At 54.5% G+C, this 22705-nt stretch overlaps 2 protein-coding genes across 3 annotated transcripts in view; both read left to right on the top strand.

The window, feature by feature from the left end:
* The window catches only part of PIK3R3 (phosphoinositide-3-kinase regulatory subunit 3), a 36068-nt gene extending 24052 nt beyond the window's left edge, over positions 1-12016 (top strand). The window contains exons 5-12 of one of the 2 annotated variants that reach the window (XM_073565002.1): positions 7960-8140; positions 8224-8349; positions 8946-9088; positions 9170-9346; positions 9456-9530; positions 9603-9773; positions 10762-10956; positions 11043-12016. In XM_073565002.1, coding sequence (XP_073421103.1) covers positions 7960-8140; positions 8224-8349; positions 8946-9088; positions 9170-9346; positions 9456-9530; positions 9603-9773; positions 10762-10956; positions 11043-11067 — 1093 coding nt within the window. In that variant the 3' untranslated portion in view covers positions 11068-12016. The remainder of the gene's footprint in view (positions 1-7959; positions 8141-8223; positions 8350-8945; positions 9089-9169; positions 9347-9455; positions 9531-9602; positions 9774-10761; positions 10957-11042) is intronic. The other variant, XM_073565003.1, reaches the window with a different exon arrangement.
* LOC141078202 (uncharacterized) lies at positions 11966-15565 on the top strand. The gene has a single exon (XM_073565001.1). The coding sequence runs from the start codon at positions 11966-11968 to the stop codon at positions 13898-13900; it is 1935 nt and encodes a 644-aa protein (XP_073421102.1). The 3' UTR covers positions 13901-15565.
* Positions 15566-22705: the final 7140 nt, after the last annotated feature.

The following is a 22705-nucleotide window of genomic DNA, read 5'->3' as shown; positions in this document are numbered from 1 at the left end:
CACGATATGGACGCCTTCTCATAGGTAGTGAGTTCATCTCCACAGGGCACGATATGGACGCCTTCTCATACGTAGTGAGGTCATCTCCGCAGGGCACGATATGGACGCCTTCTCATACGTAGTGAGGTCATCTCCGCAGGGCACGATATGGATGCCGTCTCATAGGTAGTGAGGTCATCTCCGCAGGGCGAGCTATGGACGCAATCTCATGGGTAGTGAAGTCATCTCTGCCTGGCGGGCTATGGACGCCGTCTCATGAGAAGTGAGATCATCTCCGCAGGGCGAGCTATGGACGCTGTCTCATGGGTAGTGAGGTCATCTCCGCAGGGTGCAATATGGACGCCATCTCATGGGTAGTGAGGTCATCTCCGCAGGGTGCAATATGGACGCCGTCTCATGGGCAGTGAGGTCATCTCCACAGGGCGAGCTATGGACGCTGTCTCATGGGTAGTGAGGTCATCTCCGCAGGGCGAGCTATGGACGCCATCTCATGGGTAGTGAAGTCATCTCTGCCTGGCGGGCTATGGACGCCGTCTCATGAGAAGTGAGATCATCTCCGCAGGGCGAGCTATGGACGCTGTCTCATGGGTAGTGAGGTCATCTCCGCAGGGTGCAATATGGACGCCATCTCATGGGTAGTGAGGTCATCTCCGCAGGGTGCAATATGGACGCCGTCTCATGGGCAGTGAGGTCATCTCCACAGGGCGAGCTATGGACGCTGTCTCATGGGTAGTGAGGTCATCTCCGCAGGGCGAGCTATGGACGCCATCTCATGGGTAGTGAGGTCATCTCCGCAGGGCGAGCTATGGACACAGTCTCATGGGTAGTGAGGTCATCTCCGCAGGGCGAGCTATGGACACTGTTTCATGGGTAGTGAGGTCACCTCCGCAGGGCGAGCTATGGACACTGTTTCATAGGTAGTGAGGTCACCTCCGCAGGGCGAGCAATGGACGCTGTCTCATGGGTAGTGAGGGCATCTCCGCAGGGTGCGATATTGACACTGTCTCATGGGTAGTGAGGTCATCTCCGCAGGGCGAGCTATGGACGCCGTCTCATGGGTAATGAGGTCATCTCCACAGGGCGAGCTCTGGACGCTATCTGATGGGTAGTGAGGTCATCTCCGCAGGGCGAGCTATGAACGCCGTCTCATGGGTAGTGAGGTCATCTCTGCAGGGCGAGCTATGGACGCTGTCTCATGGGTAGTGAGGTCATCTCCGCAGGGTGCAATATGGATGCCATCTCATGGGTAGTGAGGTCATCTCCGCAGGGTGCAATATGGACGCCGTCTCATGGGCAGTGAGGTCATCTCCACAGGGCGAGCTATGGACGCTGTCTCATGGGTAGTGAGGTCATCTCCGCAGGGCGAGCTATGGACGCCATCTCATGGGTAGTGAGGTCATCTCCGCAGGGCGAGCTATGGACACAGTCTCATGGGTAGTGAGGTCATCTCCGCAGGGCGAGCTATGGACATTGTTTCATGGGTAGTGAGGTCACCTCCGCAGGGCGAGCTATGGACACTGTTTCATAGGTAGTGAGGTCACCTCCGCAGGGCGAGCAATGGACGCTGTCTCATGGGTAGTGAGGGCATCTCCGCAGGGTGCGATATTGACACTGTCTCATGGGTAGTGAGGTCATCTCCGCAGGGCGAGCTATGGACGCCGTCTCATGGGTAATGAGGTCATCTCCACAGGGCGAGCTCTGGACGCTATCTGATGGGTAGTGAGGTCATCTCTGCAGGGCGAGCTATGAACGCCGTCTCATGGGTAGTGAGGTCATCTCTGCAGGGCGAGCTATGGACGCCGTCTCATGGGTAGTGAGGTAATCTCCACAGAGCGAGCTATGGACGCCGTCTCATGGGTAGTGAGGTCTCTTATGAATGGGTCACCGAGGAGGAAAAAACCTAAACATGCTAAGCCCAGAAAAACCAGAGAGGTTGGTAACTATGCAGATTGCAGATCCCTGATCCTAACCACACAACTAGCAGCAGCCGTGGAGCGTACCTACGATGAACCTAGACGCCTTGTCACGGCCGGAGGACTAAATAAGCCTGAAGCAAGAAAAAGGAAAACTAACTGCCCCAGAGCAGACCCCAAAGGAATAGACAGCCCCCACACATGTATTGACGGTGAAACAAGATGAAAACACAAACACAGGCAGGAAAATAGGCTGAGCAAACGATGGGGCCCAAACTAACTAGAAAGAAAAGGAAAGACACTGTCTGCAATCTGCCCAAAACCCTACAAAATGATGTCCAACACTTCTGATAACAAAATTAACCCTGAAGTAACTAGACTTCTCCCACTATATCAGCACTCTGAAATATTCTGAGACAGAGCAAAAAGAGGCCAATCTAGTAAGGGACAAAAAGCAAATTGGCAAATACAGTTGACCACACAAAAAACTGAATAGAACTACAAAATCAAGTGTGAACATTAGCAGAGAAACTTAGCTTGAGCTGACTGGAACAGAGCTGAGAACCAAGACCTGACAAGCAGAAGGAATCACCTGCACCAGAGTAGGGCGTCGGCTGTCTTAAATCCAATCTGAGATTCCTGAGGTCCAATCTTCATCCTCATTATCAGGTGGCAGATCTCTACTGATTAAATCAGCCTCACTACCTCCTGTTACCACCAGAGGGAGCCTGGAAGGAGAACTCACAACTGGTAGACCAGAAAATGAACTCACAACAGTACCCCCCCTTGAGGAGGGGTCACTGAACCGTCATCCACGTCACCAAGCCGATCAGGAAGGGCCCGGTGAAAAGCACGAACCAATCTATTGGCATGAATATCAGAGGCAGAGACCCAAGAATTATCCTCCTGGCCATAACCCTTCCATTTGACCAAATATTGGAGTCTCCGTCTAACCAAACGAGAATCCAATATTTTCTCTACCTCATATTCCACATTGCCTTCAACCAACACAGGGTCAGGAGGTGCTGCCATAGGAACCACTGGCTCAACAAACCTCTTCAACAGAGATTTGTGAAATACGTTATGGATCTTGAACGTAACTGGAAGAGCCAATCGAAAAGAAACAGGATTAAGAATCTCCAAAATCTTATAAGGTCCAATAAATCTTGGTTTAAATTTTGGAGATGCAACCTTCATAGGAATATTCCTAGAAGACAACCAAACCATATCACCCACTCTAAACCGGAGACCAATGGTCCTATGCCGGTTGGAAAATCGCTGGGCCTTTTCCTGAGAGAGTTGACAACTTATCCACCACTTGGTCCCATATCTTCTGCATTCTCTCAACCACAGTGTCCACACCTGGGCAGGACGAAGATTCCACTTGCCCTGAAGAGAATCGAGGATGAAACCCAAAATTACAGAAAAAGGGTGACATCAAAGTGGCAGAACTAGCTCTATTGTTCAGCGCGAATTCGGCCAAGGGCAAAAATGAGACCCAATCATCCTGATCAGGAGATATAAAACATCTTAAATAAGACTCTAAGGTCTGGTTTGCTCTCTCAGTCTGTCCATTGGTCTGGGGATGAAACGCGGAGGAGAAGGATAACTGAATTCCCAGACTGGAACAAAAGGCTTTCCAGAATCTGGAAACAAACTGAACTCCTCTGTCGGACACAATGTTCTCAGGAATCCCATGTAACCGAACCACGTGTTGTAAAAACAAGGGTACCAACTCAGCGGAAGATGGCAACTTTGGGAGTGGTACAAGATGGACCATCTTCGAAAATCTATCACAAATCACCCAGATAACAGTCATTCTCTGAGAGACAGGAAGATCAGAAATAAATTCCATTGAGATATGGGTCCATGGCCTCTTGGGCCCGGCAGGGGCATCAGCAACCCACGAGAACAGGGTTTAGACCGAGAACAAGTCCCACAGGACTGTACAAAATTTTCAGACATCACTCTTTTTCCACTGATCAGGAACATACAATTTTCCTATAGGGCAATGCTCAGGTATATCCTCCTGAAATTCCTCCAGGGCGCGTCTCAAATCGGGCGAAATGGCAGAAAGAACTACCCCCTCACCTAGGATGGTAGTAGGCTCGGTCACATTAAGAGAATCGGCAAAGAAACTCCTAGAAAGGGCGTCTGCCTTAACATTCTTAGTGCCCGGAAGAAAAGAGACCACAACATTAAAACGCGTGAAAAACAAGGTCCATCTAGCCTGTCTAGGATTCAAGCGTTTGGCCGACTCCAGATAAATCAAATTCTTGTGATCGGTGAGGACCACAACTTGATGTCTAGCTCCCTCCAACCAATGTCTCCAATCCTCAAATGCCCATTTCATGGCCAACAATTCCCGATTCCCCACGTCATAGTTGCGTTCAGATGGGGAGAACTTTTGAGAAAAGAAGGCACAGGGATTCATCTTAGAAGTCACAGGGTCTTTTTGGGACAAAACAGCTCCTGCACCAATCTCAGAAGCATCTACCTCCACCTGAAATGGAAGTGAGACATCAGGTTGCCGTAAAACTGGAGCTGAAGTAAATCTCCGCTTAAGCTCCTGAAATGCTGAGACAGCCTCAGGAGACCAATTCAGCACATCAGCGCCCTTCTTGGTCAGATCAGTCAGTGGTTTGACAATACCAGAAAAATTACCTATAAATTTACGATAGAAATTAGCAAAACCCAAAAACTTCTGGAGGGCCTTCAAAGAAGTAGGCTGAACCCAATCATAAATGGCCTGTACCTTGGCCGGGTCCATTTCAATAGTCAATGGAGACAAGATAAATCCCAAAAATGAAATCCTCTGTACACCAAAGAGGCATTTCGATCCCTTAACAAACAGGGAATTCTCCCTCAAAATCTGGAACACAGTCCGGACGTGTTCCACATGAGAATCCCAATCACTAGAAAAGATCAAAATATCATCCAGATAGATGATCAAAAACTTATCCACAAAGTCACGGAAAATATCATTCATAAAGGACTGAAAGACAGAAGGGGCATTAGAGGAGCCCAAAAGGCATCACCAGGTACTCAAAATGTCCCTCCGGAGTATTAAACGCCGTCTTCCATTCATCACCGTGCTTGATGCGAATAAGATTATACGCCCCCTGAGGTCAAGCTTAGTAAACCAGCAGGCACTCTTAACTCTGGAGTGTATAAATCAGACATCAGAGGTAACGGGTACTGATATTTAACCGTCATCTTGTTAAGGGAACGATAATCAATACACGGTCTTAATGAACCATCTTTCTTGGCCACAAAAAAAAACCCAGCACCTAAAGGTGACGAGGATGGTCTAATATGACCCTTCTCCAATGACTCCTTAATATAGGATCACATAGCATCATGTTCGGGTACTGATAAGTTGATAAAGCCGACCCTTGGGAAATTTACACCCAGGCATCAACTCAATTGCACAGTCATAACTCCTATGAAGAGGCAAAGACACAGACTTGCTCTCACTAAATACATCAGAAAAATCGGCCAGATAATCAGGAATATCATGAGACTGAGGAGAGGTGGAGAAAACAGGAGCGTCCCTAAGAACACCCTGACAACCCCAACTCACCACAGACCCAGATTTCCAATCCAAAACTGGATTATGAGTTTGCAACCAAGGAAAACCCAGAACAATAGTATCATGCAAATTATGCAGCACCGAAAATTTACAATTTTCTTGGTGGTCTGGGGCAACTCGCATTATCACCTGGGTCCAAAACTGAGGTTTATTCTCCGCCAAAGGAGTAGCATCAATACCCCTCAAAGGAATAGGCGTCCGCAGAGGCGTCATGGAAAAACCACAACGTTTAGCAAAATCCAAGTCCATCAGATTCAGAGCTGCTCCTGAATCCACAAAAGCCTTAGTGGAAAATGTGGATAAGGAGCAGATCAGAGTAATTGCCAAAAGGAACTTAGGTTGTATACTGCCCACAGCAAATGTGTGTGCAAAACGTTTCTCTCGTTTAGGGCAGACAGAAATAGTATGAGAGGCGTCTCCACAGAAAAAACACAGCTTATTACGCCTTCTAAACTCTTGACGTTGCGCCCTAGACAAAACCCCATCACATTGCATAGGTTCAGACGTTTGTTCAAAAGGTGGCAGCGCCTCCCGTGTAGTTTTACGTTCACGTAAACGCCGATCAACTTGAATGGCTAATGACATAGAGCCATTCAGACCAGAGGGAGCAGGAAATCCCACCATAACATCTTTTACGGTCTCTGATAAACCTTTCCGAAAGAGAGCCGCCAATGCACTATCATTCCATGTAGTAAGGACCGCCCACTTTCGGAATTTTTGACAGTGTAACTCTGCAGAATCCTGACCCTGGTTTAATGCCAACAGGGTTCTCTCAGCTTGATCAACAGCATTAGGTTCATCATACAACAAACCCAAGGCTTGAAAAAATGCATTCACATTAGTCCGAATAGGATTTTCAGGTGTCAGAGAAAACACCCAATCCTGGGGATCGCCGCGCAGCAAGGAGATGACAATTTTAACCTGCTGCACAGAGCTCCCCGATGAGTTAGGCTTCAAGGCAAGAAATAACTTACAATTATTCTTAAAATTCAGAAATTTAGACCGATCCCCAGAGAAACACATCAGGAGTGGGGATCTTAGGTTAAGCAGCATGTGACTGAATGAGGTAGGTGGAAATTCCCCGCACTTCAGCAGCCAGCTGCTCCACACGGTCAGACAATTGCTTAATCTCCATTAGGGAAAAAAAATCCTCCTACGGCCCCAGAGAAAAAGAGGAAAAAATATATATATATAAAAAAAAATTCTGACCCTTTTTTTTTTAACAACTTTTTCCTGCTTTTGAGTACCCTAGAATCTGCGGTATGGCTGGTGATTCTGCTATGAATGGGTCACCGAGGAGAAAAAAGCAAAACAAGCTAAGTCACAGAAAACCAGAGAGGTTGGTAACTATGCAGACTGCAGATCCCTGATCCTAACGACACAACTATGATGAATCTAGAGGCTTCGTCACAGCCGGAGAACTACACAAGCCTGAAGCAAGAAAAGGGGAAAACTAACTGCCCCAGAGCAGACCCCAAAGGAATAGATAGCCCCGACACATGTATTGACGGTGAAACAAGATGAAGGCACAAACACAGGCAGGAAAATAGGCTGAGCAAACGATGGGGCCCAAACTAACTAGAAAGAAGAGGAAAGGAAAGACACTGTCTGCAATCTGCCCAAAACCCTACAAAAATAATGTCCAACACTTCTGATAACAAAATTAACCCTGAAGTCACTAGACTTCTACTATATCAGAACTCTGAAATATTCTGAGACAGAGCAAAAAGAGGCCAATCTAATAAGGGACAAAAAGCAAATTGGCAAATACAGATAAATAAGAGTGGAAATTCAGCACAGTCCCCAGCAGGGGCTGGCTGACCACACAAAAAGCTGAATAGAACTACAAAATCAAGTGTGAACATTAGCAGAGAAACTTAGCTTGAGCTGACTGGAACAGAGCTGAGAACCAAGACCTGACAAACAGAAGGAATCACCAGCACCAGAGTAGGGCGTCGGCTGTCTTAAATCCAATCTGAGATTCCTGAGGTCCAATCGTCATCCTCATTATCAGGTGGCAGATCTCTACTGATTAAATCAGCCTCACTACCTCCTGTTACCACCAGAGGGAGCCTGGAAGGAGAACTCACAACTGGTAGACCAGAAAATGAACTCACAACAGAGGTCATCTCCGCAGGGCGAGCTATGGACGCCGTCTCATGGGTAGTGAGGTCATCTCCGCAGGGTGCGATATGGACGCCGTCTCATGGGTAGTGAGGTCATCTCCACAGGGCGAGCTATGGACGCCGTCTCATGGGTAGTGAGGTCATCTCCGCAGGGCGAGCTATGGACGCCGTCTCATGGGTAGTGAGGTCATCTCCGCAGGGTGCGATTTGGATGCCGTCTCATGGGTAGTGAGGTCCCCTCTACTGGGCGGGTCAGTCACAGGGCTGTTCATTAGGATTAGGTGATCCCATCCACATTTTCACTTTCTCCTTCTTTGCCTGATTATAGGAAGGGCGGAAACAACAAACTGATAAAGATTTACCACCGAGACGGGAAATACGGCTTCTCCGATCCGCTGACGTTCACATCTGTGGTGGAACTGATCAGCCATTACCGGCACGAGTCTCTGGCCCAGTACAACCCAAAGCTGGACGTGAAGCTGCTGTATCCCGTGTCGCACCTCCAGGAGGTGAGCTACTCCTGGCACCCCATGATGGCCCGGCCGCTGTAACCCCCCAAGGCCCATGTACTATGGCTTTCTGTTCTGCACAGGAGCAGCTTGTGAAGGAGGATAGCGTCGACGCTGTGGGCATGAAGCTCCAGGACTATCATGGCCAGTTTCAGGACAAGAGTAAGGAGTACGACGGCCTGTATGAGGAGTACACGAAGATGTCTCAGGTCAGTGGCCACCTCTCAGAAATAGGAGCGGTCTCTCCAACATCACAGTGTAATGGCCACCTCCGACTGCTGTCCAGGGTAGTCGCTACCAGCTCTGCCCGTGCTGTAGGGCGGTAACCTCTCCCACATGGTGGCCGTCTAATGCTTCTATCGGAGAATCTGCTGCAGTATCGTGGCTGTCCCCCTCCTTATATCCAGAATGGATATTCCACGTAACGGCTGTCCCCCTATATGAGGGAGTGACCCCCACCCCTCTACACCACCTTATATCAGGGAGTGCCCCCCTATTAGAGGGAGCGGCCCCCATCCCTCTACACCACCGTATGTCAGGGAGTGCCCCCCTATAAGAGGGAGTGACCCCCACCCCTCTACACCACCTTATATTAGGGATCGCCCCCCTTCCTATATTGGAGCACCCCCTTCATGTTAGGGAGCGTCCTCTTTCTCAGGCCCCTTCCCCTGTATTAGGAAGTGGCCTCTCTACAGTGTTGGGGGGATTTTGGCTGCCCCCCGGCCGACATCGTTTCCTGGGGCAGGAGGCTTGGGTGCGGTTGCGCTCGCTGGGGGTGAGTAGACGCCTCCGCTGTGTATTACAGGAGATTCAGATGAAGCGGACGGCCATTGACGCCTTCAGTGAGACCATCAGGATCTTCGAGGAGCAGTGCCATTCCCAGGAGCGATACAGTAAGGAGGTCACGGAGAGCTTCCACCACGAGGGGAGCGATAAAGAGAGCAAGCGGTAAGCGCGCAGCCTCCACCTCACCGCCGCCGTCACTCACTGCCGGTGATCGCTGCCAGGTCCTGATGTCTTCTCTTCTAGGATAATGATCAGTTATGAAAAATTGAAGTCTCGATTGGGGGAAATTCATGAGAGCAAAGTGCGACTGGAGCAAGATCTGAAGAAGCAAGCGCTGGACACCCGGGAAATAGACCGGAAGATGAGCAGCATCAGACCTGACCTGCTGCAGCTACGCAAGGTCCGGGACCAGCACCTGGTGTAGGTGGCGCCTCCCGATGATTGCCAGTGTATCCTTCCCTCCCTCGTTCTGTAAATCCGCCTTTTGTAGGGTGACTCGCCCGCAGTGACGATTTCTCTTTCCCGTCAGATGGCTCAATCATAAAGGAGTGCGGCAGAAGCGCATCAATGAATGGCTGGGAATCAAGAGCGAGAATCCTGATGTGTGAGTAGTCAGTGTCCGTGCAGGGGCCAGTGCATATGTATTCATGCCCTTAACCTTCTTCTCCCTCAACAGCCCATATTTCCTGTGCGAGGAGGACAACTATCTGCCCCACTATGATGAGAAGACTTGGTTTGTCGGGGATGTAAACCGGATCCAAGCTGAAGGACTACTCCAAGGAAAGCCGGATGGCGCCTTTCTGGTCCGGGAGAGCAGCAAGAAGGGTTGTTACGCCTGCTCTGTGGTGTGAGTGTGCCTCAGCTTCAGCATACGCGCTGCTCTGTGGTGTGAGTGCGCCTCAGTGTCAGCATACGCGTGGGCCATCACAGCTGGCCCTTCAACCCCTTCATAACATATCACGTATCTTTACGTACCTTTAATGCGAGCCGCTTCTTTCCTGCACGGGATCACATTTAATGGTAAGGATAGGTGATCAATGTGTGATCGGTAAGGGTCCGGCACCCCCACAGATCAGCGATCGATTGCGGAGCTGCTCCGTCTTCTGGTGGCCGCGGCCGGTACTGCACATTCATTTGAATAGGGGGTGTGGATGTGCAGTTACCCGGCCACTACCAGAAGACGGAGCAGCTCCGCAATCGAGCAGTTGCAGATGGCGGCCACCGACACCAGCTGATTGGCGGGGTGCCGGGTGTCAGACCCTGACCGACCAGACATTGATCGCCTATCCTTAGCATCGGTCAAAAATGAAAACGTAGTGGACAACCGCTTTGGATAAAAAATAAGCGACACCTGCTTGGTGTCTGTGTGGTGGCCGCACTTATCTGGGGACTCCGGCTGCCAGGTTAGTTTCACCGTATGGTGAACGCGGTAAGTAAAAATCCCAAACAGCAGTTGTGGAATTCTGCACTTGGATTTTTTCCCATTTTTCAGGACACTGTGGTAGAATGAATGGTGTCATTCAAAAGTCCAACTCATCCCCCAAAAAGCAAGCCTCGTACGGCCCTATGGACGGGAAATAGAGACGTTATGGCTCTCGTGAAGTTGCCATGTCATGAAGGGGTTAAATGGCTGCGGGGCTGTCTGGTCTGCAGATATGGCGGGCACATGGGGTCCGTCCGTGCATGCATTGTATTCTACATCCAGAGAGACCACAGCGCCTTCGGAGCTGTGCTCACTAGTGTGTGTAGATTGTGCTGCGTGCGTCTGTCAGCAGTGAGATGGCGGTTGTGCCGCTGCCGCCGGCCAGTCTAATTGTTGTGTCTTGCACATCTAGGGTGGATGGCGGCGTGAAGCATTGCGTTATCTACGGCACGTCTCGGGGCTTCGGCTTTGCAGAGCCCTACAATCTGTACAGCACGCTGAAGGACTTGGTGCTTCATTACCAGCACACATCCCTCATCCAACACAACGATGCCCTGAACGTGCGGCTGGCCCACCCCGTCTACGCACATCTGTCTCCGCTGTGCAGGTAAGGCCTGCGGGAGGCGCGTGCCGGCTGCTCTGGACCTTTTCTACAGTTTTTACCAGAATTACGAGGGCATTCTTTCTACTTAGACTGCTTGTTTTGCACAAGATGTGAATGTGAAATGAAGAGTGACGCTCGGTGCGAGAAGACAGCGCAGATTCAAGGGCTCCCGCTGTGAGACCAAAGGACAGGCAGCAGATTCTGTGGTTTCTGACATCTTGGGGTGACGCAGGTCACCTCCAACCACTGAATATCTGCTCCAGCTCACTATTGGAAGGGGCGCGAGGTTTGGGGAAGACCAAAGGATTCTCCAGATTCAATTATTCCTGTATGGAGTCATAAACTTAGAAAGTCGCGTTCTTTGTCCAACACTTAGCAAAGTTTTGGCTTCCATGGCACGAACTCTTCATGTGTGGAGACGTCGATCATTTGACCAAATTCAGCCACCAAGACTTTGTTCTTTGCTGGACCGAACACTAAGGTAGAAACCGCGCGAAGCGGGGACTAAGGTAGAAGCCGCGCCGCGCCTGCACAGTTTTCTACACCAAAACTTGAAGAAAAAAAAAAGAGAAAGGTGTGACGAGCACGACCCCGTCACTCTGGTTTATGTCCTATATGGTGTGCTGCTGTGGCGGCCGCCTAGCACATGACGTGAGGACCCCGCGGGAACATTTTTTTGGGTTTTTTTTGCGGAGTTTGTTACAATGACGCCTTCACTTTGGACTGGACGTGATCCGGAGCTGATGCTCGAATCTTCTTCACGGAGAAGCCGCTTGTGGTTTTATATGTTCAGGTCAAAGCTTCTAGATGGCTGGTGATGCCACATCATTCCTCCTCCGGCAGCGGGCGAGTAATGTGGGCGTCAGACCACCGTCTTCTGAAGGCTCCTCTAGATTCTGTCCTGTCACTGCAGCCGCTATGTGAGGAGACCTCTGATTGCTGCCATTACTGTCAATATGAGGACATCACTGACCCGTAGATATTGTGGGAGGAGAGCACAAGGCCGGCTGCCATGGCCCCTGTAATGACAGCTGCGCAGGGGGCTGGTAGCGGCTCTACCCCTGTAATGACGGCTGCGCAGGGGGCTGGTAGCGGCTCTACCCCTGTAATGACGGCTGCGCAGGGGGCTGGTAGCGGCTCTACCCCTGTAATGACAGCTGCGCAGGGGGCTGGTAGCGGCTCCACCCCTGTAATGACGGCTGCGCAGGGGGCTGGTAGCGGCTCTACCCCTGTAATGATGGCTGCGCAGGGGGCTGGTAGCGGCTCTACCCCTGTAATGACGGCTGCGCAGGGGGCTGGTAGCGGATCCACCCCTGTAATGACTGCTGCGCAGGGGGCTGGTAGCGGCTCTACCCCTGTAATGACGGCTGCGCAGGGGGCTGGTAGCGGCTCCACCCCTGTAATGACGGCTGTGCAGGGGGCTGGTAGCGGCTCCATCCCTGTAATGACGGCTGCGCAGGGGGCTGGTAGCGGCTCCACCCCTGTAATGACGGCTGCGCAGGGGGCTGGTAGCGGCTCCACCCCTGTAATGACTGCTGCGCAGGGGGCTGGTAGCGGCTCCACCCCTGTAATGACTGCTGCGCAGGGGGCTGGTAGAGGCTCCACCCCTGTAATGACTGCTGCGCAGGGGGCTGGTAGCGGCTCCACCCCTGTAATGACGGCTGGGCAGGGGGCTGGTAGAGGCTCCACCCCTGTAATGACTGCTGCGCAGGGGGCTGGTAGCGGCTCCACCCCTGTAATGACTGCTGCGCAGGGGGCTGGTAGAGGCTCCACCCCTGTAATGACTGCTGCGCAGGGGGCTGGTAGCGGCTCCACCCCTGTAATGACTGCTGCGCAGGGGGCTGGTAGCGGCTCCACCCCTGTAATGACGGCTGTGCAGGGGGCTGGTAGAGGCTCCACCCCTGTAATGACTGCTGCGCAGGGGGCTGGTAGCGGCTCCACCCCTGTAATGACGGCTGGGCAGGGGGCTGGTAGCGGCTCCACCCCTGTAATGACGGCTGGGCAGGGGGCTGGTAGCGGCTCCACCGCTGTAATGACGGCTGCGCAGGGGGCTGGTAGCGGCTCCACCCCTGTAATGACGGCTGCGCAGGGGGCTGGTAGCGGCTCCACCCCTGTAATGACGGCTGGGCAGGGGGCTGGTAGCGGCTCCACCCCTGTAATGACGGTTGCGCAGGGGGCTGGTAGCGGCTCCACCCCTGTAATGACGGCTGCGCAGGGGGCTGGTAGCGGCTCCACCCCTGTAATGATGGCTGGGCAGGGAGCTGGTAGCGGCTCCACCCCTGTAATGATGGCTGGGCAGGGGGCTGGTAGCGGCTCCACCGCTGTAATGACGGCTGCGCAGGGGGCTGGTAGCGGCTCCACCCCTGTAATGATGGCTGGGCAGGGAGCTGGTAGCGGCTCCACCCCTGTAATGATGGCTGGGCAGGGGGCTGGTAGCGGCTCCACCCCTGTAATGATGGCTGGGCAGGGAGCTGGTAGCGGCTCCACCCCTGTAATGACGGCTGCGCAGGGGGCTGGTAGCGGCTCCACCCCTGTAATGATGGCTGGGCAGGGAGCTGGTAGCGGCTCCACCCCTGTAATGACGGCTGCGCAGGGGGCTGGTAGCGGCTCCACCCCTGTAATGATGGCTGGGCAGGGAGCTGGTAGCGGCTCCACCCCTGTAATGACGGCTGCGCAGGGGGCTGGTAGCGGCTCCACCGCTGTAATGACGGCTGGTAGCGGCTCCACCCCTGTAATGACGGCTGCGCAGGGAGCTGGTAGCGGCTCCACCCCTGTAATGACGGCTGCGCAGGGGGCTGGTAGCGGCTCCACCGCTGTAATGACGGCTGGTAGCGGCTCCACCCTTGTAATGATGGCTGCGCAGGGGGCTGGTAGCGGCTCCACCCCTGTAATGATGGCTGGGCAGGGAGCTGGTAGCGGCTCCACCCCTGTAATGACGGCTGCGTAGGGGGCTGGTAGCGGCTCCACCCCTGTAATGACGGCTGGTAGCGGCTCCACCCCTGTAATGACGGCTGGTAGCGGCTCCACCCCTGTAATGACGGCTGGTAGCGGCTCCAGCAAGGGTCTTCACTGATTTATCGGGGAACTTTCCAGATTTGATATCCGATTTTGCCGTCTATGTGACGCTTTAAGTTTTAATCATTTTTTGTATTGTCAGAATTTATTATTTATTCTTTTAACGAGGGTGAAGATTTGTGACCCGATGAGTGGATGAAGCCATCTAGAAGCAGAGGTCCTTGTTGTGCGTGGTCTCCGCCTGCTCTCTGTTCCCGCTGGCGGTCCATGCTCAGTGATTATGGGGGGGTCTAGGTTTTTGGGGGGGATTCTTTGCACTTATTGGGCACGTGATAAAAAATGTGTAAAAAGCAGAAGATGAATCTAAGCATAAATGCACTAGAGCCGAGGAGCCGGCGGCTGGACGATGGCGCCGCTACGGCCACGACTGACACCGTACAGTCACTGATCGGTCCATTACTCGTACGGCCTTGTGCCTGTCGCTTGCCATGTCCTCCCGACTATCGGCCTCACGTTCAGTCTTGTGTCTTACTAATCCGTGCAATACGAAACGTCTGCTCCGTCCTTGCCGCCATTCGCACGCTTCTCCCAGTGACGATAGGACAAGACTTGATTTGCACGTCAGTCTTAGATTTTAGTTCTCGGTCACTTAACATTTGCAAAACTCTTCTTCCTGCCAAGGGGACGTAAAGCATTTCTAGGGCCACAGGGCCGTCCATGGAGAGGTTCAGTGCTCTTCGGGGTCTTCTCGTGGTTCTCTGCAGAATTGCACCCACTGCCCCCGTGTCTCCACATTGCTGCACTGCACACACTGTATGCTGTGCGCCTCTGGGAGCGCCTACTGCACACACTGTATGCTGTGCGCCTCTGGGAGCGCCTACTGCACACACTGTATGCTGTGCGCCTCTGGGAGCGCCTACTGCACACACTGTATGCTGTGCGCCTCTCGGAGCGCCTACTGCACACACTGTATGCTGTGCGCCTCTGGGAGCGCCTACTGCACACACTGTATGCTGTGCGCCTCTGGGAGCGCCTGCTGCACTGCACACACTGCTGTGCGCCTCTGGGAGCGCCAGCTGCACTGCACACACTGTATGCTGTGCGCCTGCTGCACTGCACACTATGCTGTGCGCCTCTGGGAGCGCCTGCTGCACTGCACACACTGTATGCTGTGCGTCTTTTGGAGCCTGCTGCACTGCACACACTGTATGCTGTGCGCTTCTGGGAGCGCCAGCTGCTCTGCACACACTATGCTGTGCGCCTCTGGGAGCGCCTGCTGCACTGCACACACTGCTGTGCGCCTCTGGGAGCGCCAGCTGCACTGCACACACTGTATGCTGTGCGCCTGCTGCACTGCACACTATGCTGTGCGCCTCTGGGAGCGCCTGCTGCACTGCACACACTGTATGCTATGCGTCTTTTGGAGCCTGCTGCACTGCACACACTATGCTGTGCGCTTCTGGGAGCGCCTGCTGCTCTGCACACACTGTATGCCGTGCGCCTCTGGGAGCGCCTGCTGCACTGCACACACTGTATGCCGTACGCCTCTGGGAGCGCCTGCTGCACTGCACACACTGTATGCTGAGCGCCTGCTGCACTGCACACACTATGCTGTGCGCCTCTGGGAGCGCCTGCTGCACTGCACACACTGTATGCTGTGCGCCTCTGGGAGCGCCTGCTGCACTGCACACACTGTATGCTGTACGCCTCTGGGAGCGCCTTCTGCACTGCACACACTGTATGCTGTGCGCCTCTGGGAGCGCCTGCTGCACTGCACACACTGTATGCCGTACGCCTCTGGGAGCACCTGCTGCACTGCACACACTGTATGCCGTGCGCCTCTGGGAGCGCCTGCTGCACTGCACACACTGTATGCCGTGCGCCTCTGGGAGCGCCTGCTGCACTGCACAAACTGTATGCCGTACGCCTCTGGGAGCGCCTGCTGCACTGCATACACTGTATGCCGTACGCCTCTGGGAGCGCCTGCTGCACTGCACACACTGTATGCTGTACGCCTCTGGGAGCGCCTGCTGCACTGCACACACTGTATGCCGTACGCCTCTGGGAGCGCCTGCTGCACTGCACACACTGTATGCCGTACGCCTCTGGGAGCACCTGCTGCACTGCACACACTGTATGCCGTGCGCCTCTGGGAGCGCCTGCTGCACTGCACACACTGTATGCCGTGCGCCTCTGGGAGCGCCTGCTGCACTGCACAAACTGTATGCCGTACGCCTCTGGGAGCGCCTGCTGCACTGCATACACTGTATGCCGTACGCCTCTGGGAGCGCCTGCTGCACTGCACACACTGTATGCTGTACGCCTCTGGGAGCGCCTGCTGCACTGCACACACTGTATGCCGTACGCCTCTGGGAGCGCCTGCTGCACTGCACACACTGTATGCTGTGCGCCTCTGGGAGCGCCTGCTGCACTGCACACACTGTATGCTGTGCGCCTCTGGGAGCGCCTGCTGCACTGCACACACTGTATGCCGTACGCCTCTGGGAGCGCCTGCTGCACTGCACACACTGTGCCGTACGCCTCTGGGAGCGCCTGCTGCACTGCACACACTGTGCCGTACGCCTCTGGGAGCGCCTGCTGCACTGCACACACTGTATGCTGTGCGCCTCTGGGAGTGCCTGCTGCACTGCACACACTATGCCGTACGCCTCTGGGAGCGCCTGCTGCACTGCACACACTGTATGCTGTGCGCCTCTGGGAGCGCCTGCTGCACTGCACACACTGTATGCCGTACGCCTCTGGGAGCGCCTGCTGCACTGCACACACTGTATGCCGTGCGCCTCTGGGAGCGCCTGCTGCACTGCACACACTGTATGCTGTGCGCCTCTGGGAGCGCCTGCTGCACTGCACACACTGTATGCCGTGCGCCTCTGGGAGCGCCTGCTGCACTGCACACACTGTATGCTGTGCGCCTCTGGGAGAGCCTGCTGCACTGCACACACTGTATGCTGTGCGCCTCTGGGAGTGCCTGCTGCACTGCACACACTGTATGCTGTGCGCCTCTGGGAGCGCCTGCTGCACTGCACACACTGTATGCTGTGCGCCTCTGGGAGCGCCTGCTGCACTGCACACACTGTATGCCGTACGCCTCTGGGAGCGCCTGCTGCACTGCACACACTGTATGCCGTGCGCCTCTGGGAGCGCCTGCTGCACTGCACACACTGTATGCTGTGCGCCTCTGGGAGCGCCTGCTGCACTGCACACACTGTATGCCGTGCGCCTCTGGGAGCGCCTGCTGCACTGCACACACTGTATGCTGTGCGCCTCTGGGAGAGCCTGCTGCACTGCACACACTGTATGCTGTGCGCCTCTGGGAGTGCCTGCTGCACTGCACACACTGTATGCTGTGCGCCTCTGGGAGAGCCTGCTGCACTGCACATACTGTATGCTGTGCGCCTCTGGGAGTGCCTGCTGCACTGCACACACTGTATGCTGTGCGCCTCTGGGAGAGCCTGCTGCACTGCACACACTGTATGCTGTGCGCCTCTGGGAGTGCCTGCTGCACTGCACACACTGTATGCTGTGCGCCTCTGGGAGAGCCTGCTGCACTGCACATACTGTATGCTGTGCGCCTCTGGGAGCGCCTGCTGCACTGCACACACTGTATGCTGTGCGCCTCTGGGAGCGCCTGCTGCACTGCACACACTGTATGCTGTGCGCCTCTGGGAGCGCCTGGTGTGCCGCAGATGTTGGGCGCACATAATGGTCTGTGGCGAGTGACTCCACAAAGACGAAATTCTCATAGAAGACAAATGAATTCCGGCTACTTGAACAATGTGACGCTGTTTTTATAGGATGTTGGGAGTTTTCTACGTCTCGCTGTGTTTCTGCAGCTTCAGGGGAATCCTGTGTTCTCGAGTTTTAGCCTTTTATTGACCAGTTGGAGGAGTGGCTTTTCTTCCAGCTTTTTTGTTATTTCTCATGCCCAGACACCAGCGCCTCTGTGCTCACTGACATGTAGACGTGGCCACCGGTAGTCACTGACCCGACCACGCAGCTCAGACACCAGCGCCTCTGTGCTCACTGACGTGTAGACGTGGCCACCGGTAGTCACTGACCCGACCACGCAGCTCAGACACCAGCGCCTCTGTGCTCACTGACGTGTAGACGTGGCCACCGGTAGTCACTGACCCGACCACGCAGCTCAGACACCAGCGCCTCTGTGCTCACTGACGTGTAGACGTGGCCGCCGGTAGTCACTGACCCGACCACGCAGCTCAGACACCAGCGCCTCTGTGCTCACTGACGTGTAGACGTGGCCACCGGTAGTCACTGACCCGACCACGCAGCTCAGACACCAGCGCCTCTGTGCTCACTGACGTGTAGACGTGGCCACCGGTAGTCACTGACCCGACCACGCAGCTCAGACACCAGCGCCTCTGTGCTCACTGACATGTAGACGTGGCCACCGGTAGTCACTGACCCGACCACGCAGCTCAGACACCAGCGCCTCTGTGCTCACTGACGTGTAGACGTGGCCACCGGTAGTCACTGACCCGACCACGCAGCTCAGACACCAGCGCCTCTGTGCTCACTGACGTGTAGACGTGGCCACCGGTAGTCACTGACCCGACCACGCAGCTCAGACACCAGCGCCTCTGTGCTCACTGACGTGTAGACGTGGCCACCGGTAGTCACTGACCCGACCACGCAGCTCAGACACCAGCGCCTCTGTGCTCACACTGACGTGTAGACGTGGCCACCGGTAGTCACTGACCCGACCACGCAGCTCAGACACCAGCGCCTCTGTGCTCACTGACATGTAGACGTGGCCACCGGTAGTCACTGACCCGACCACGCAGCTCAGACACCAGCGCCTCTGTGCTCACTGACGTGTAGACGTGGCCACCGGTAGTCACTGACCCGACCACGCAGCTCAGACACCAGCGCCTCTGTGCTCACTGACGTGTAGACGTGGCCACCGGTAGTCACTGACCCGACCACGCAGCTCAGACACCAGCGCCTCTGTGCTCACTGACGTGTAGACGTGGCCACCGGTAGTCACTGACCCGACCACGCAGCTCAGACACCAGCGCCTCTGTGCTCACTGACGTGTAGACGTGGCCACCGGTAGTCACTGACCCGACCACGCAGCTCAGACACCAGCGCCTCTGTGCTCACTGACTTGTAGACGTGGCCACCGGTAGTCACTGACCCGACCACGCAGCTCAGACACCAGCGCCTCTGTGCTCACTGACGTGTAGACGTGGCCACCGGTAGTCACTGACCCGACCACGCAGCTCAGACACCAGCGCCTCTGTGCTCACTGACGTGTAGACGTGGCCACCGGTAGTCACTGACCCGACCACGCAGCTCAGACACCAGCGCCTCTGTGCTCACTGACGTGTAGACGTGGCCACCGGTAGTCACTGACCCGACCACGCAGCTCAGACACCAGCGCCTCTGTGCTCACTGACGTGTAGACGTGGCCACCGGTAGTCACTGACCCGACCACGCAGCTCAGACACCAGCGCCTCTGTGCTCACTGACATGTAGACGTGGCCACCGGTAGTCACTGACCCGACCACGCAGCTCAGACACCAGCGCCTCTGTGCTCACTGACGTGTAGACGTGGCCACCGGTAGTCACTGACCCGACCACGCAGCTCAGACACCAGCGCCTCTGTGCTCACTGACGTGTAGACATGGCCACCGGTAGTCACTGACCCGACCACGCAGCTCAGACACCAGCGCCTCTGTGCTCACTGACGTGTAGACGTGGCCACCGGTAGTCACTGACCCGACCACGCAGCTCAGACACCAGCGCCTCTGTGCTCACTGACTTGTAGACGTGGCCACCGGTAGTCACTGACCCGACCACGCAGCTCAGACACCAGCGCCTCTGTGCTCACTGACGTGTAGACGTGGCCACCGGTAGTCACTGACCCGACCACGCAGCTCAGACACCAGCGCCTCTGTGCTCACTGACTTGTAGACGTGGCCACCGGTAGTCACTGACCCGACCACGCAGCTCAGACACCAGCGCCTCTGTGCTCACTGACGTGTAGACGTGGCCACCGGTAGTCACTGACCCGACCACGCAGCTCAGACACCAGCGCCTCTGTGCTCACTGACTTGTAGACGTGGCCACCGGTAGTCACTGACCCGACCACGCAGCTCAGACACCAGCGCCTCTGTGCTCACTGACGTGTAGACGTGGCCACCGGTAGTCACTGACCCGACCACGCAGCTCAGACACCAGCGCCTCTGTGCTCACTGACGTGTAGACGTGGCCACCGGTAGTCACTGACCCGACCACGCAGCTCAGACACCAGCGCCTCTGTGCTCACTGACGTGTAGACGTGGCCACCGGTAGTCACTGACCCGACCACGCAGCTCAGACACCAGCGCCTCTGTGCTCACTGACGTGTAGACGTGGCCACCGGTAGTCACTGACCCGACCACGCAGCTCAGACACCAGCGCCTCTGTGCTCACTGACGTGTAGACGTGGCCACAGGTAGTCACTGACCCGACCACGCAGCTCAGACACCAGCGCCTCTGTGCTCACTGACGTGTAGACGTGGCCACAGGTAGTCACTGACCCGACCACGCAGCTCATTTTGATTTGCAATAAAGTGAGTTCAGGCACGGAGCTTTCTGTCTGGAGTGTTGTACAGCAGAGCGCCATCATTGGGTGGGTGTGCGGTGTCCGCACAGGGCCGGCGCATGCGTGGGCTCGGAGTGATCTTCCATGACACAGGCTGATCCAAGCCTCCTCATTCCTTTCCCTTTTCCAGTGGTTGAGGCCCGGTTGGCTATGGTTTGTCTTTACCTCGGCTCCATAATGTCAGGGCCGCTTCCCGTCTCTCTGTGCTTTGGTCCCACATGTTGCTGAATGTTAGAAGCCAGACCGAGATAGATATAGCCAGAAGAAAAGCTGTATATATGACAGCCACTTGTGTGTGCACTATCAAATGGACCAAAAAGCTTGCACTTTAATTTATTTCCCAAAACATAACGTGTCCGAAACCAGAAAGAAGAGTCGCGGCTGCAGTGGAGACACATTGCCCCGCCAGCAGTCAGAGTTGACTCATCGATCACCATATCCCATGTGTGCTGCCAGTGTCACTAGCAGAGGCCACGGGAGGAAAGACGAGAGGTTTATCTCCACTTAGTAATAGCGCAAGGACTTGTACCTGCATGTGGAACCGACGCAGAGCACCCTGTAATCCCTCATCCACGCTGACCACGATGGGTGTGTGGAGCAGTAATAAGATCGCCTAAACCAACCGCCGATAATTATGAGCGACAGGAACCCCAGGGTACAGAGACACAGGCTGTGGCGCAGTCGAGAGATGTGACCCACCACCGGATCTGATTGCATTACATCACGGTGGTCATCGTGTGACAGTGTTCCCATGGTTGAGATGAATGCATTTCAGCCGCACCGGTAGGGATGGTGGCGCAGGCTGGACACATTGTATTCTCGCCATTGTTTTGTAATCTGCAGGACAGAAAAGGTTTCAGTTTAATAGTGAAGCTCAGGAGAAGGACTATGCCAGCAGATGTCCATGCACTAGAACCAATAAGCTATTGCGAAGCAGCACAAGATTGCACATGTCGTTCCTGGCTTGTCTGTAGCGCTGGGGCGTCATTGGGTGACGAGTGCACAAGATGGCGCTAGGATTTCAGAGGGGAAAACCTCCTCTGTGGCTTTTGGATGCATTTCTGAGTGGCCCAGGATGGCGCTGCAGCTCGCCGGCTTCTACGCCAACGTTTCTTCCTCTTTTCCCGAGTTTCAGCATGTAACCTTGGTTCTATGTTACTGACTGTTAGTGTGAACCGTTCTGTCTCGATGGTGTCATGGGAAGTCATGTAGCTAAATAGCTCTCGCAAGAAGCAATGTGTCTGTTTTCGTGTTTCTCCAACAAATCACGCTGTAGATGTTAGAATTCTCTTGATTAACGCCCATCACTCGGTGTCGTGGCGCTGGGTGGCTGAGTGCGCTACATGGCGTCAGCCGGAGCACATCGGTTATGAGCTGGCAAGCGAAAAGCAGAACCCTGATAAGAAATCTGCCCTCTCCTCCAACCGCCCCACACCTCCCCTTACTGTGACCAGCCTCATCGTATGTACGGCAGATTTCATCCTGGACCCTGCAGTGTCACGGTCTCACTGCCCCGTGCTGCGCCATCTGGTGGCTCGTGTTTGCCTCTGTTTTTGGTGCTCTCTTGTTACAAGTGAACTTGTCTCTCTGTATCGGCCGTGTTGTAGCCCTCATGGGGGCAGATCTGTGTACGGCGTTTACATGGTTCCATACTACTTGCCTGTCTTGCGAAATTAAATAAGATATTTTCATGACGAGTTGGCTGCAGCTTCTTATTGCACAGATTTACATTCTCATGAATGTCTTATTGCCGCATCTGTCACAAGCTTTCAGATCAATGACCTAATTCAATGTATACGTTTTGTCATCACCACGTAGTGTGGGACGTTGTCTGCTCCAAATGTTAAAATCCAAGTACACGTAGAGAGAGAGCGAGAACCACCCGGACAGTCTTCGTATCAGAACAGAACTCTATTACATCTTCCGGGCAGTCTTTATATAGGTTATTAGTATTCAGGCATTGTAACAATAGAACAGGCTCATCTGATCTCTGTGCTGGCATTGGCATACCTACTTCTATTGACACCCAGCTTGTGACCTAGGGGTCGTACTAGCCTCTAAGGGCCCCTTTACAATTAGTGATGCAGCAGCGATCCCGACCACGATATG

The sequence above is a fragment of the Dendrobates tinctorius genome, unplaced genomic scaffold (genome assembly GCF_039654945.1).
Source record: "Dendrobates tinctorius isolate UK_male_01 unplaced genomic scaffold, ASM3965494v1 ptg000515l, whole genome shotgun sequence".
NCBI lineage: Eukaryota > Metazoa > Chordata > Amphibia > Anura > Dendrobatidae > Dendrobates > Dendrobates tinctorius.
Note: the sequence above shows the minus strand (reverse complement) of the source record. Positions and strands in the feature narration are given on the sequence as shown.

Coding starts and splice junctions, on each gene's coding strand:
- LOC141078202 (XM_073565001.1), top strand. CDS start 11,966: ATGGCCCCTGTAATGACAGCTGCGCAGGGGGCTGGTAGCGGCTCTACC.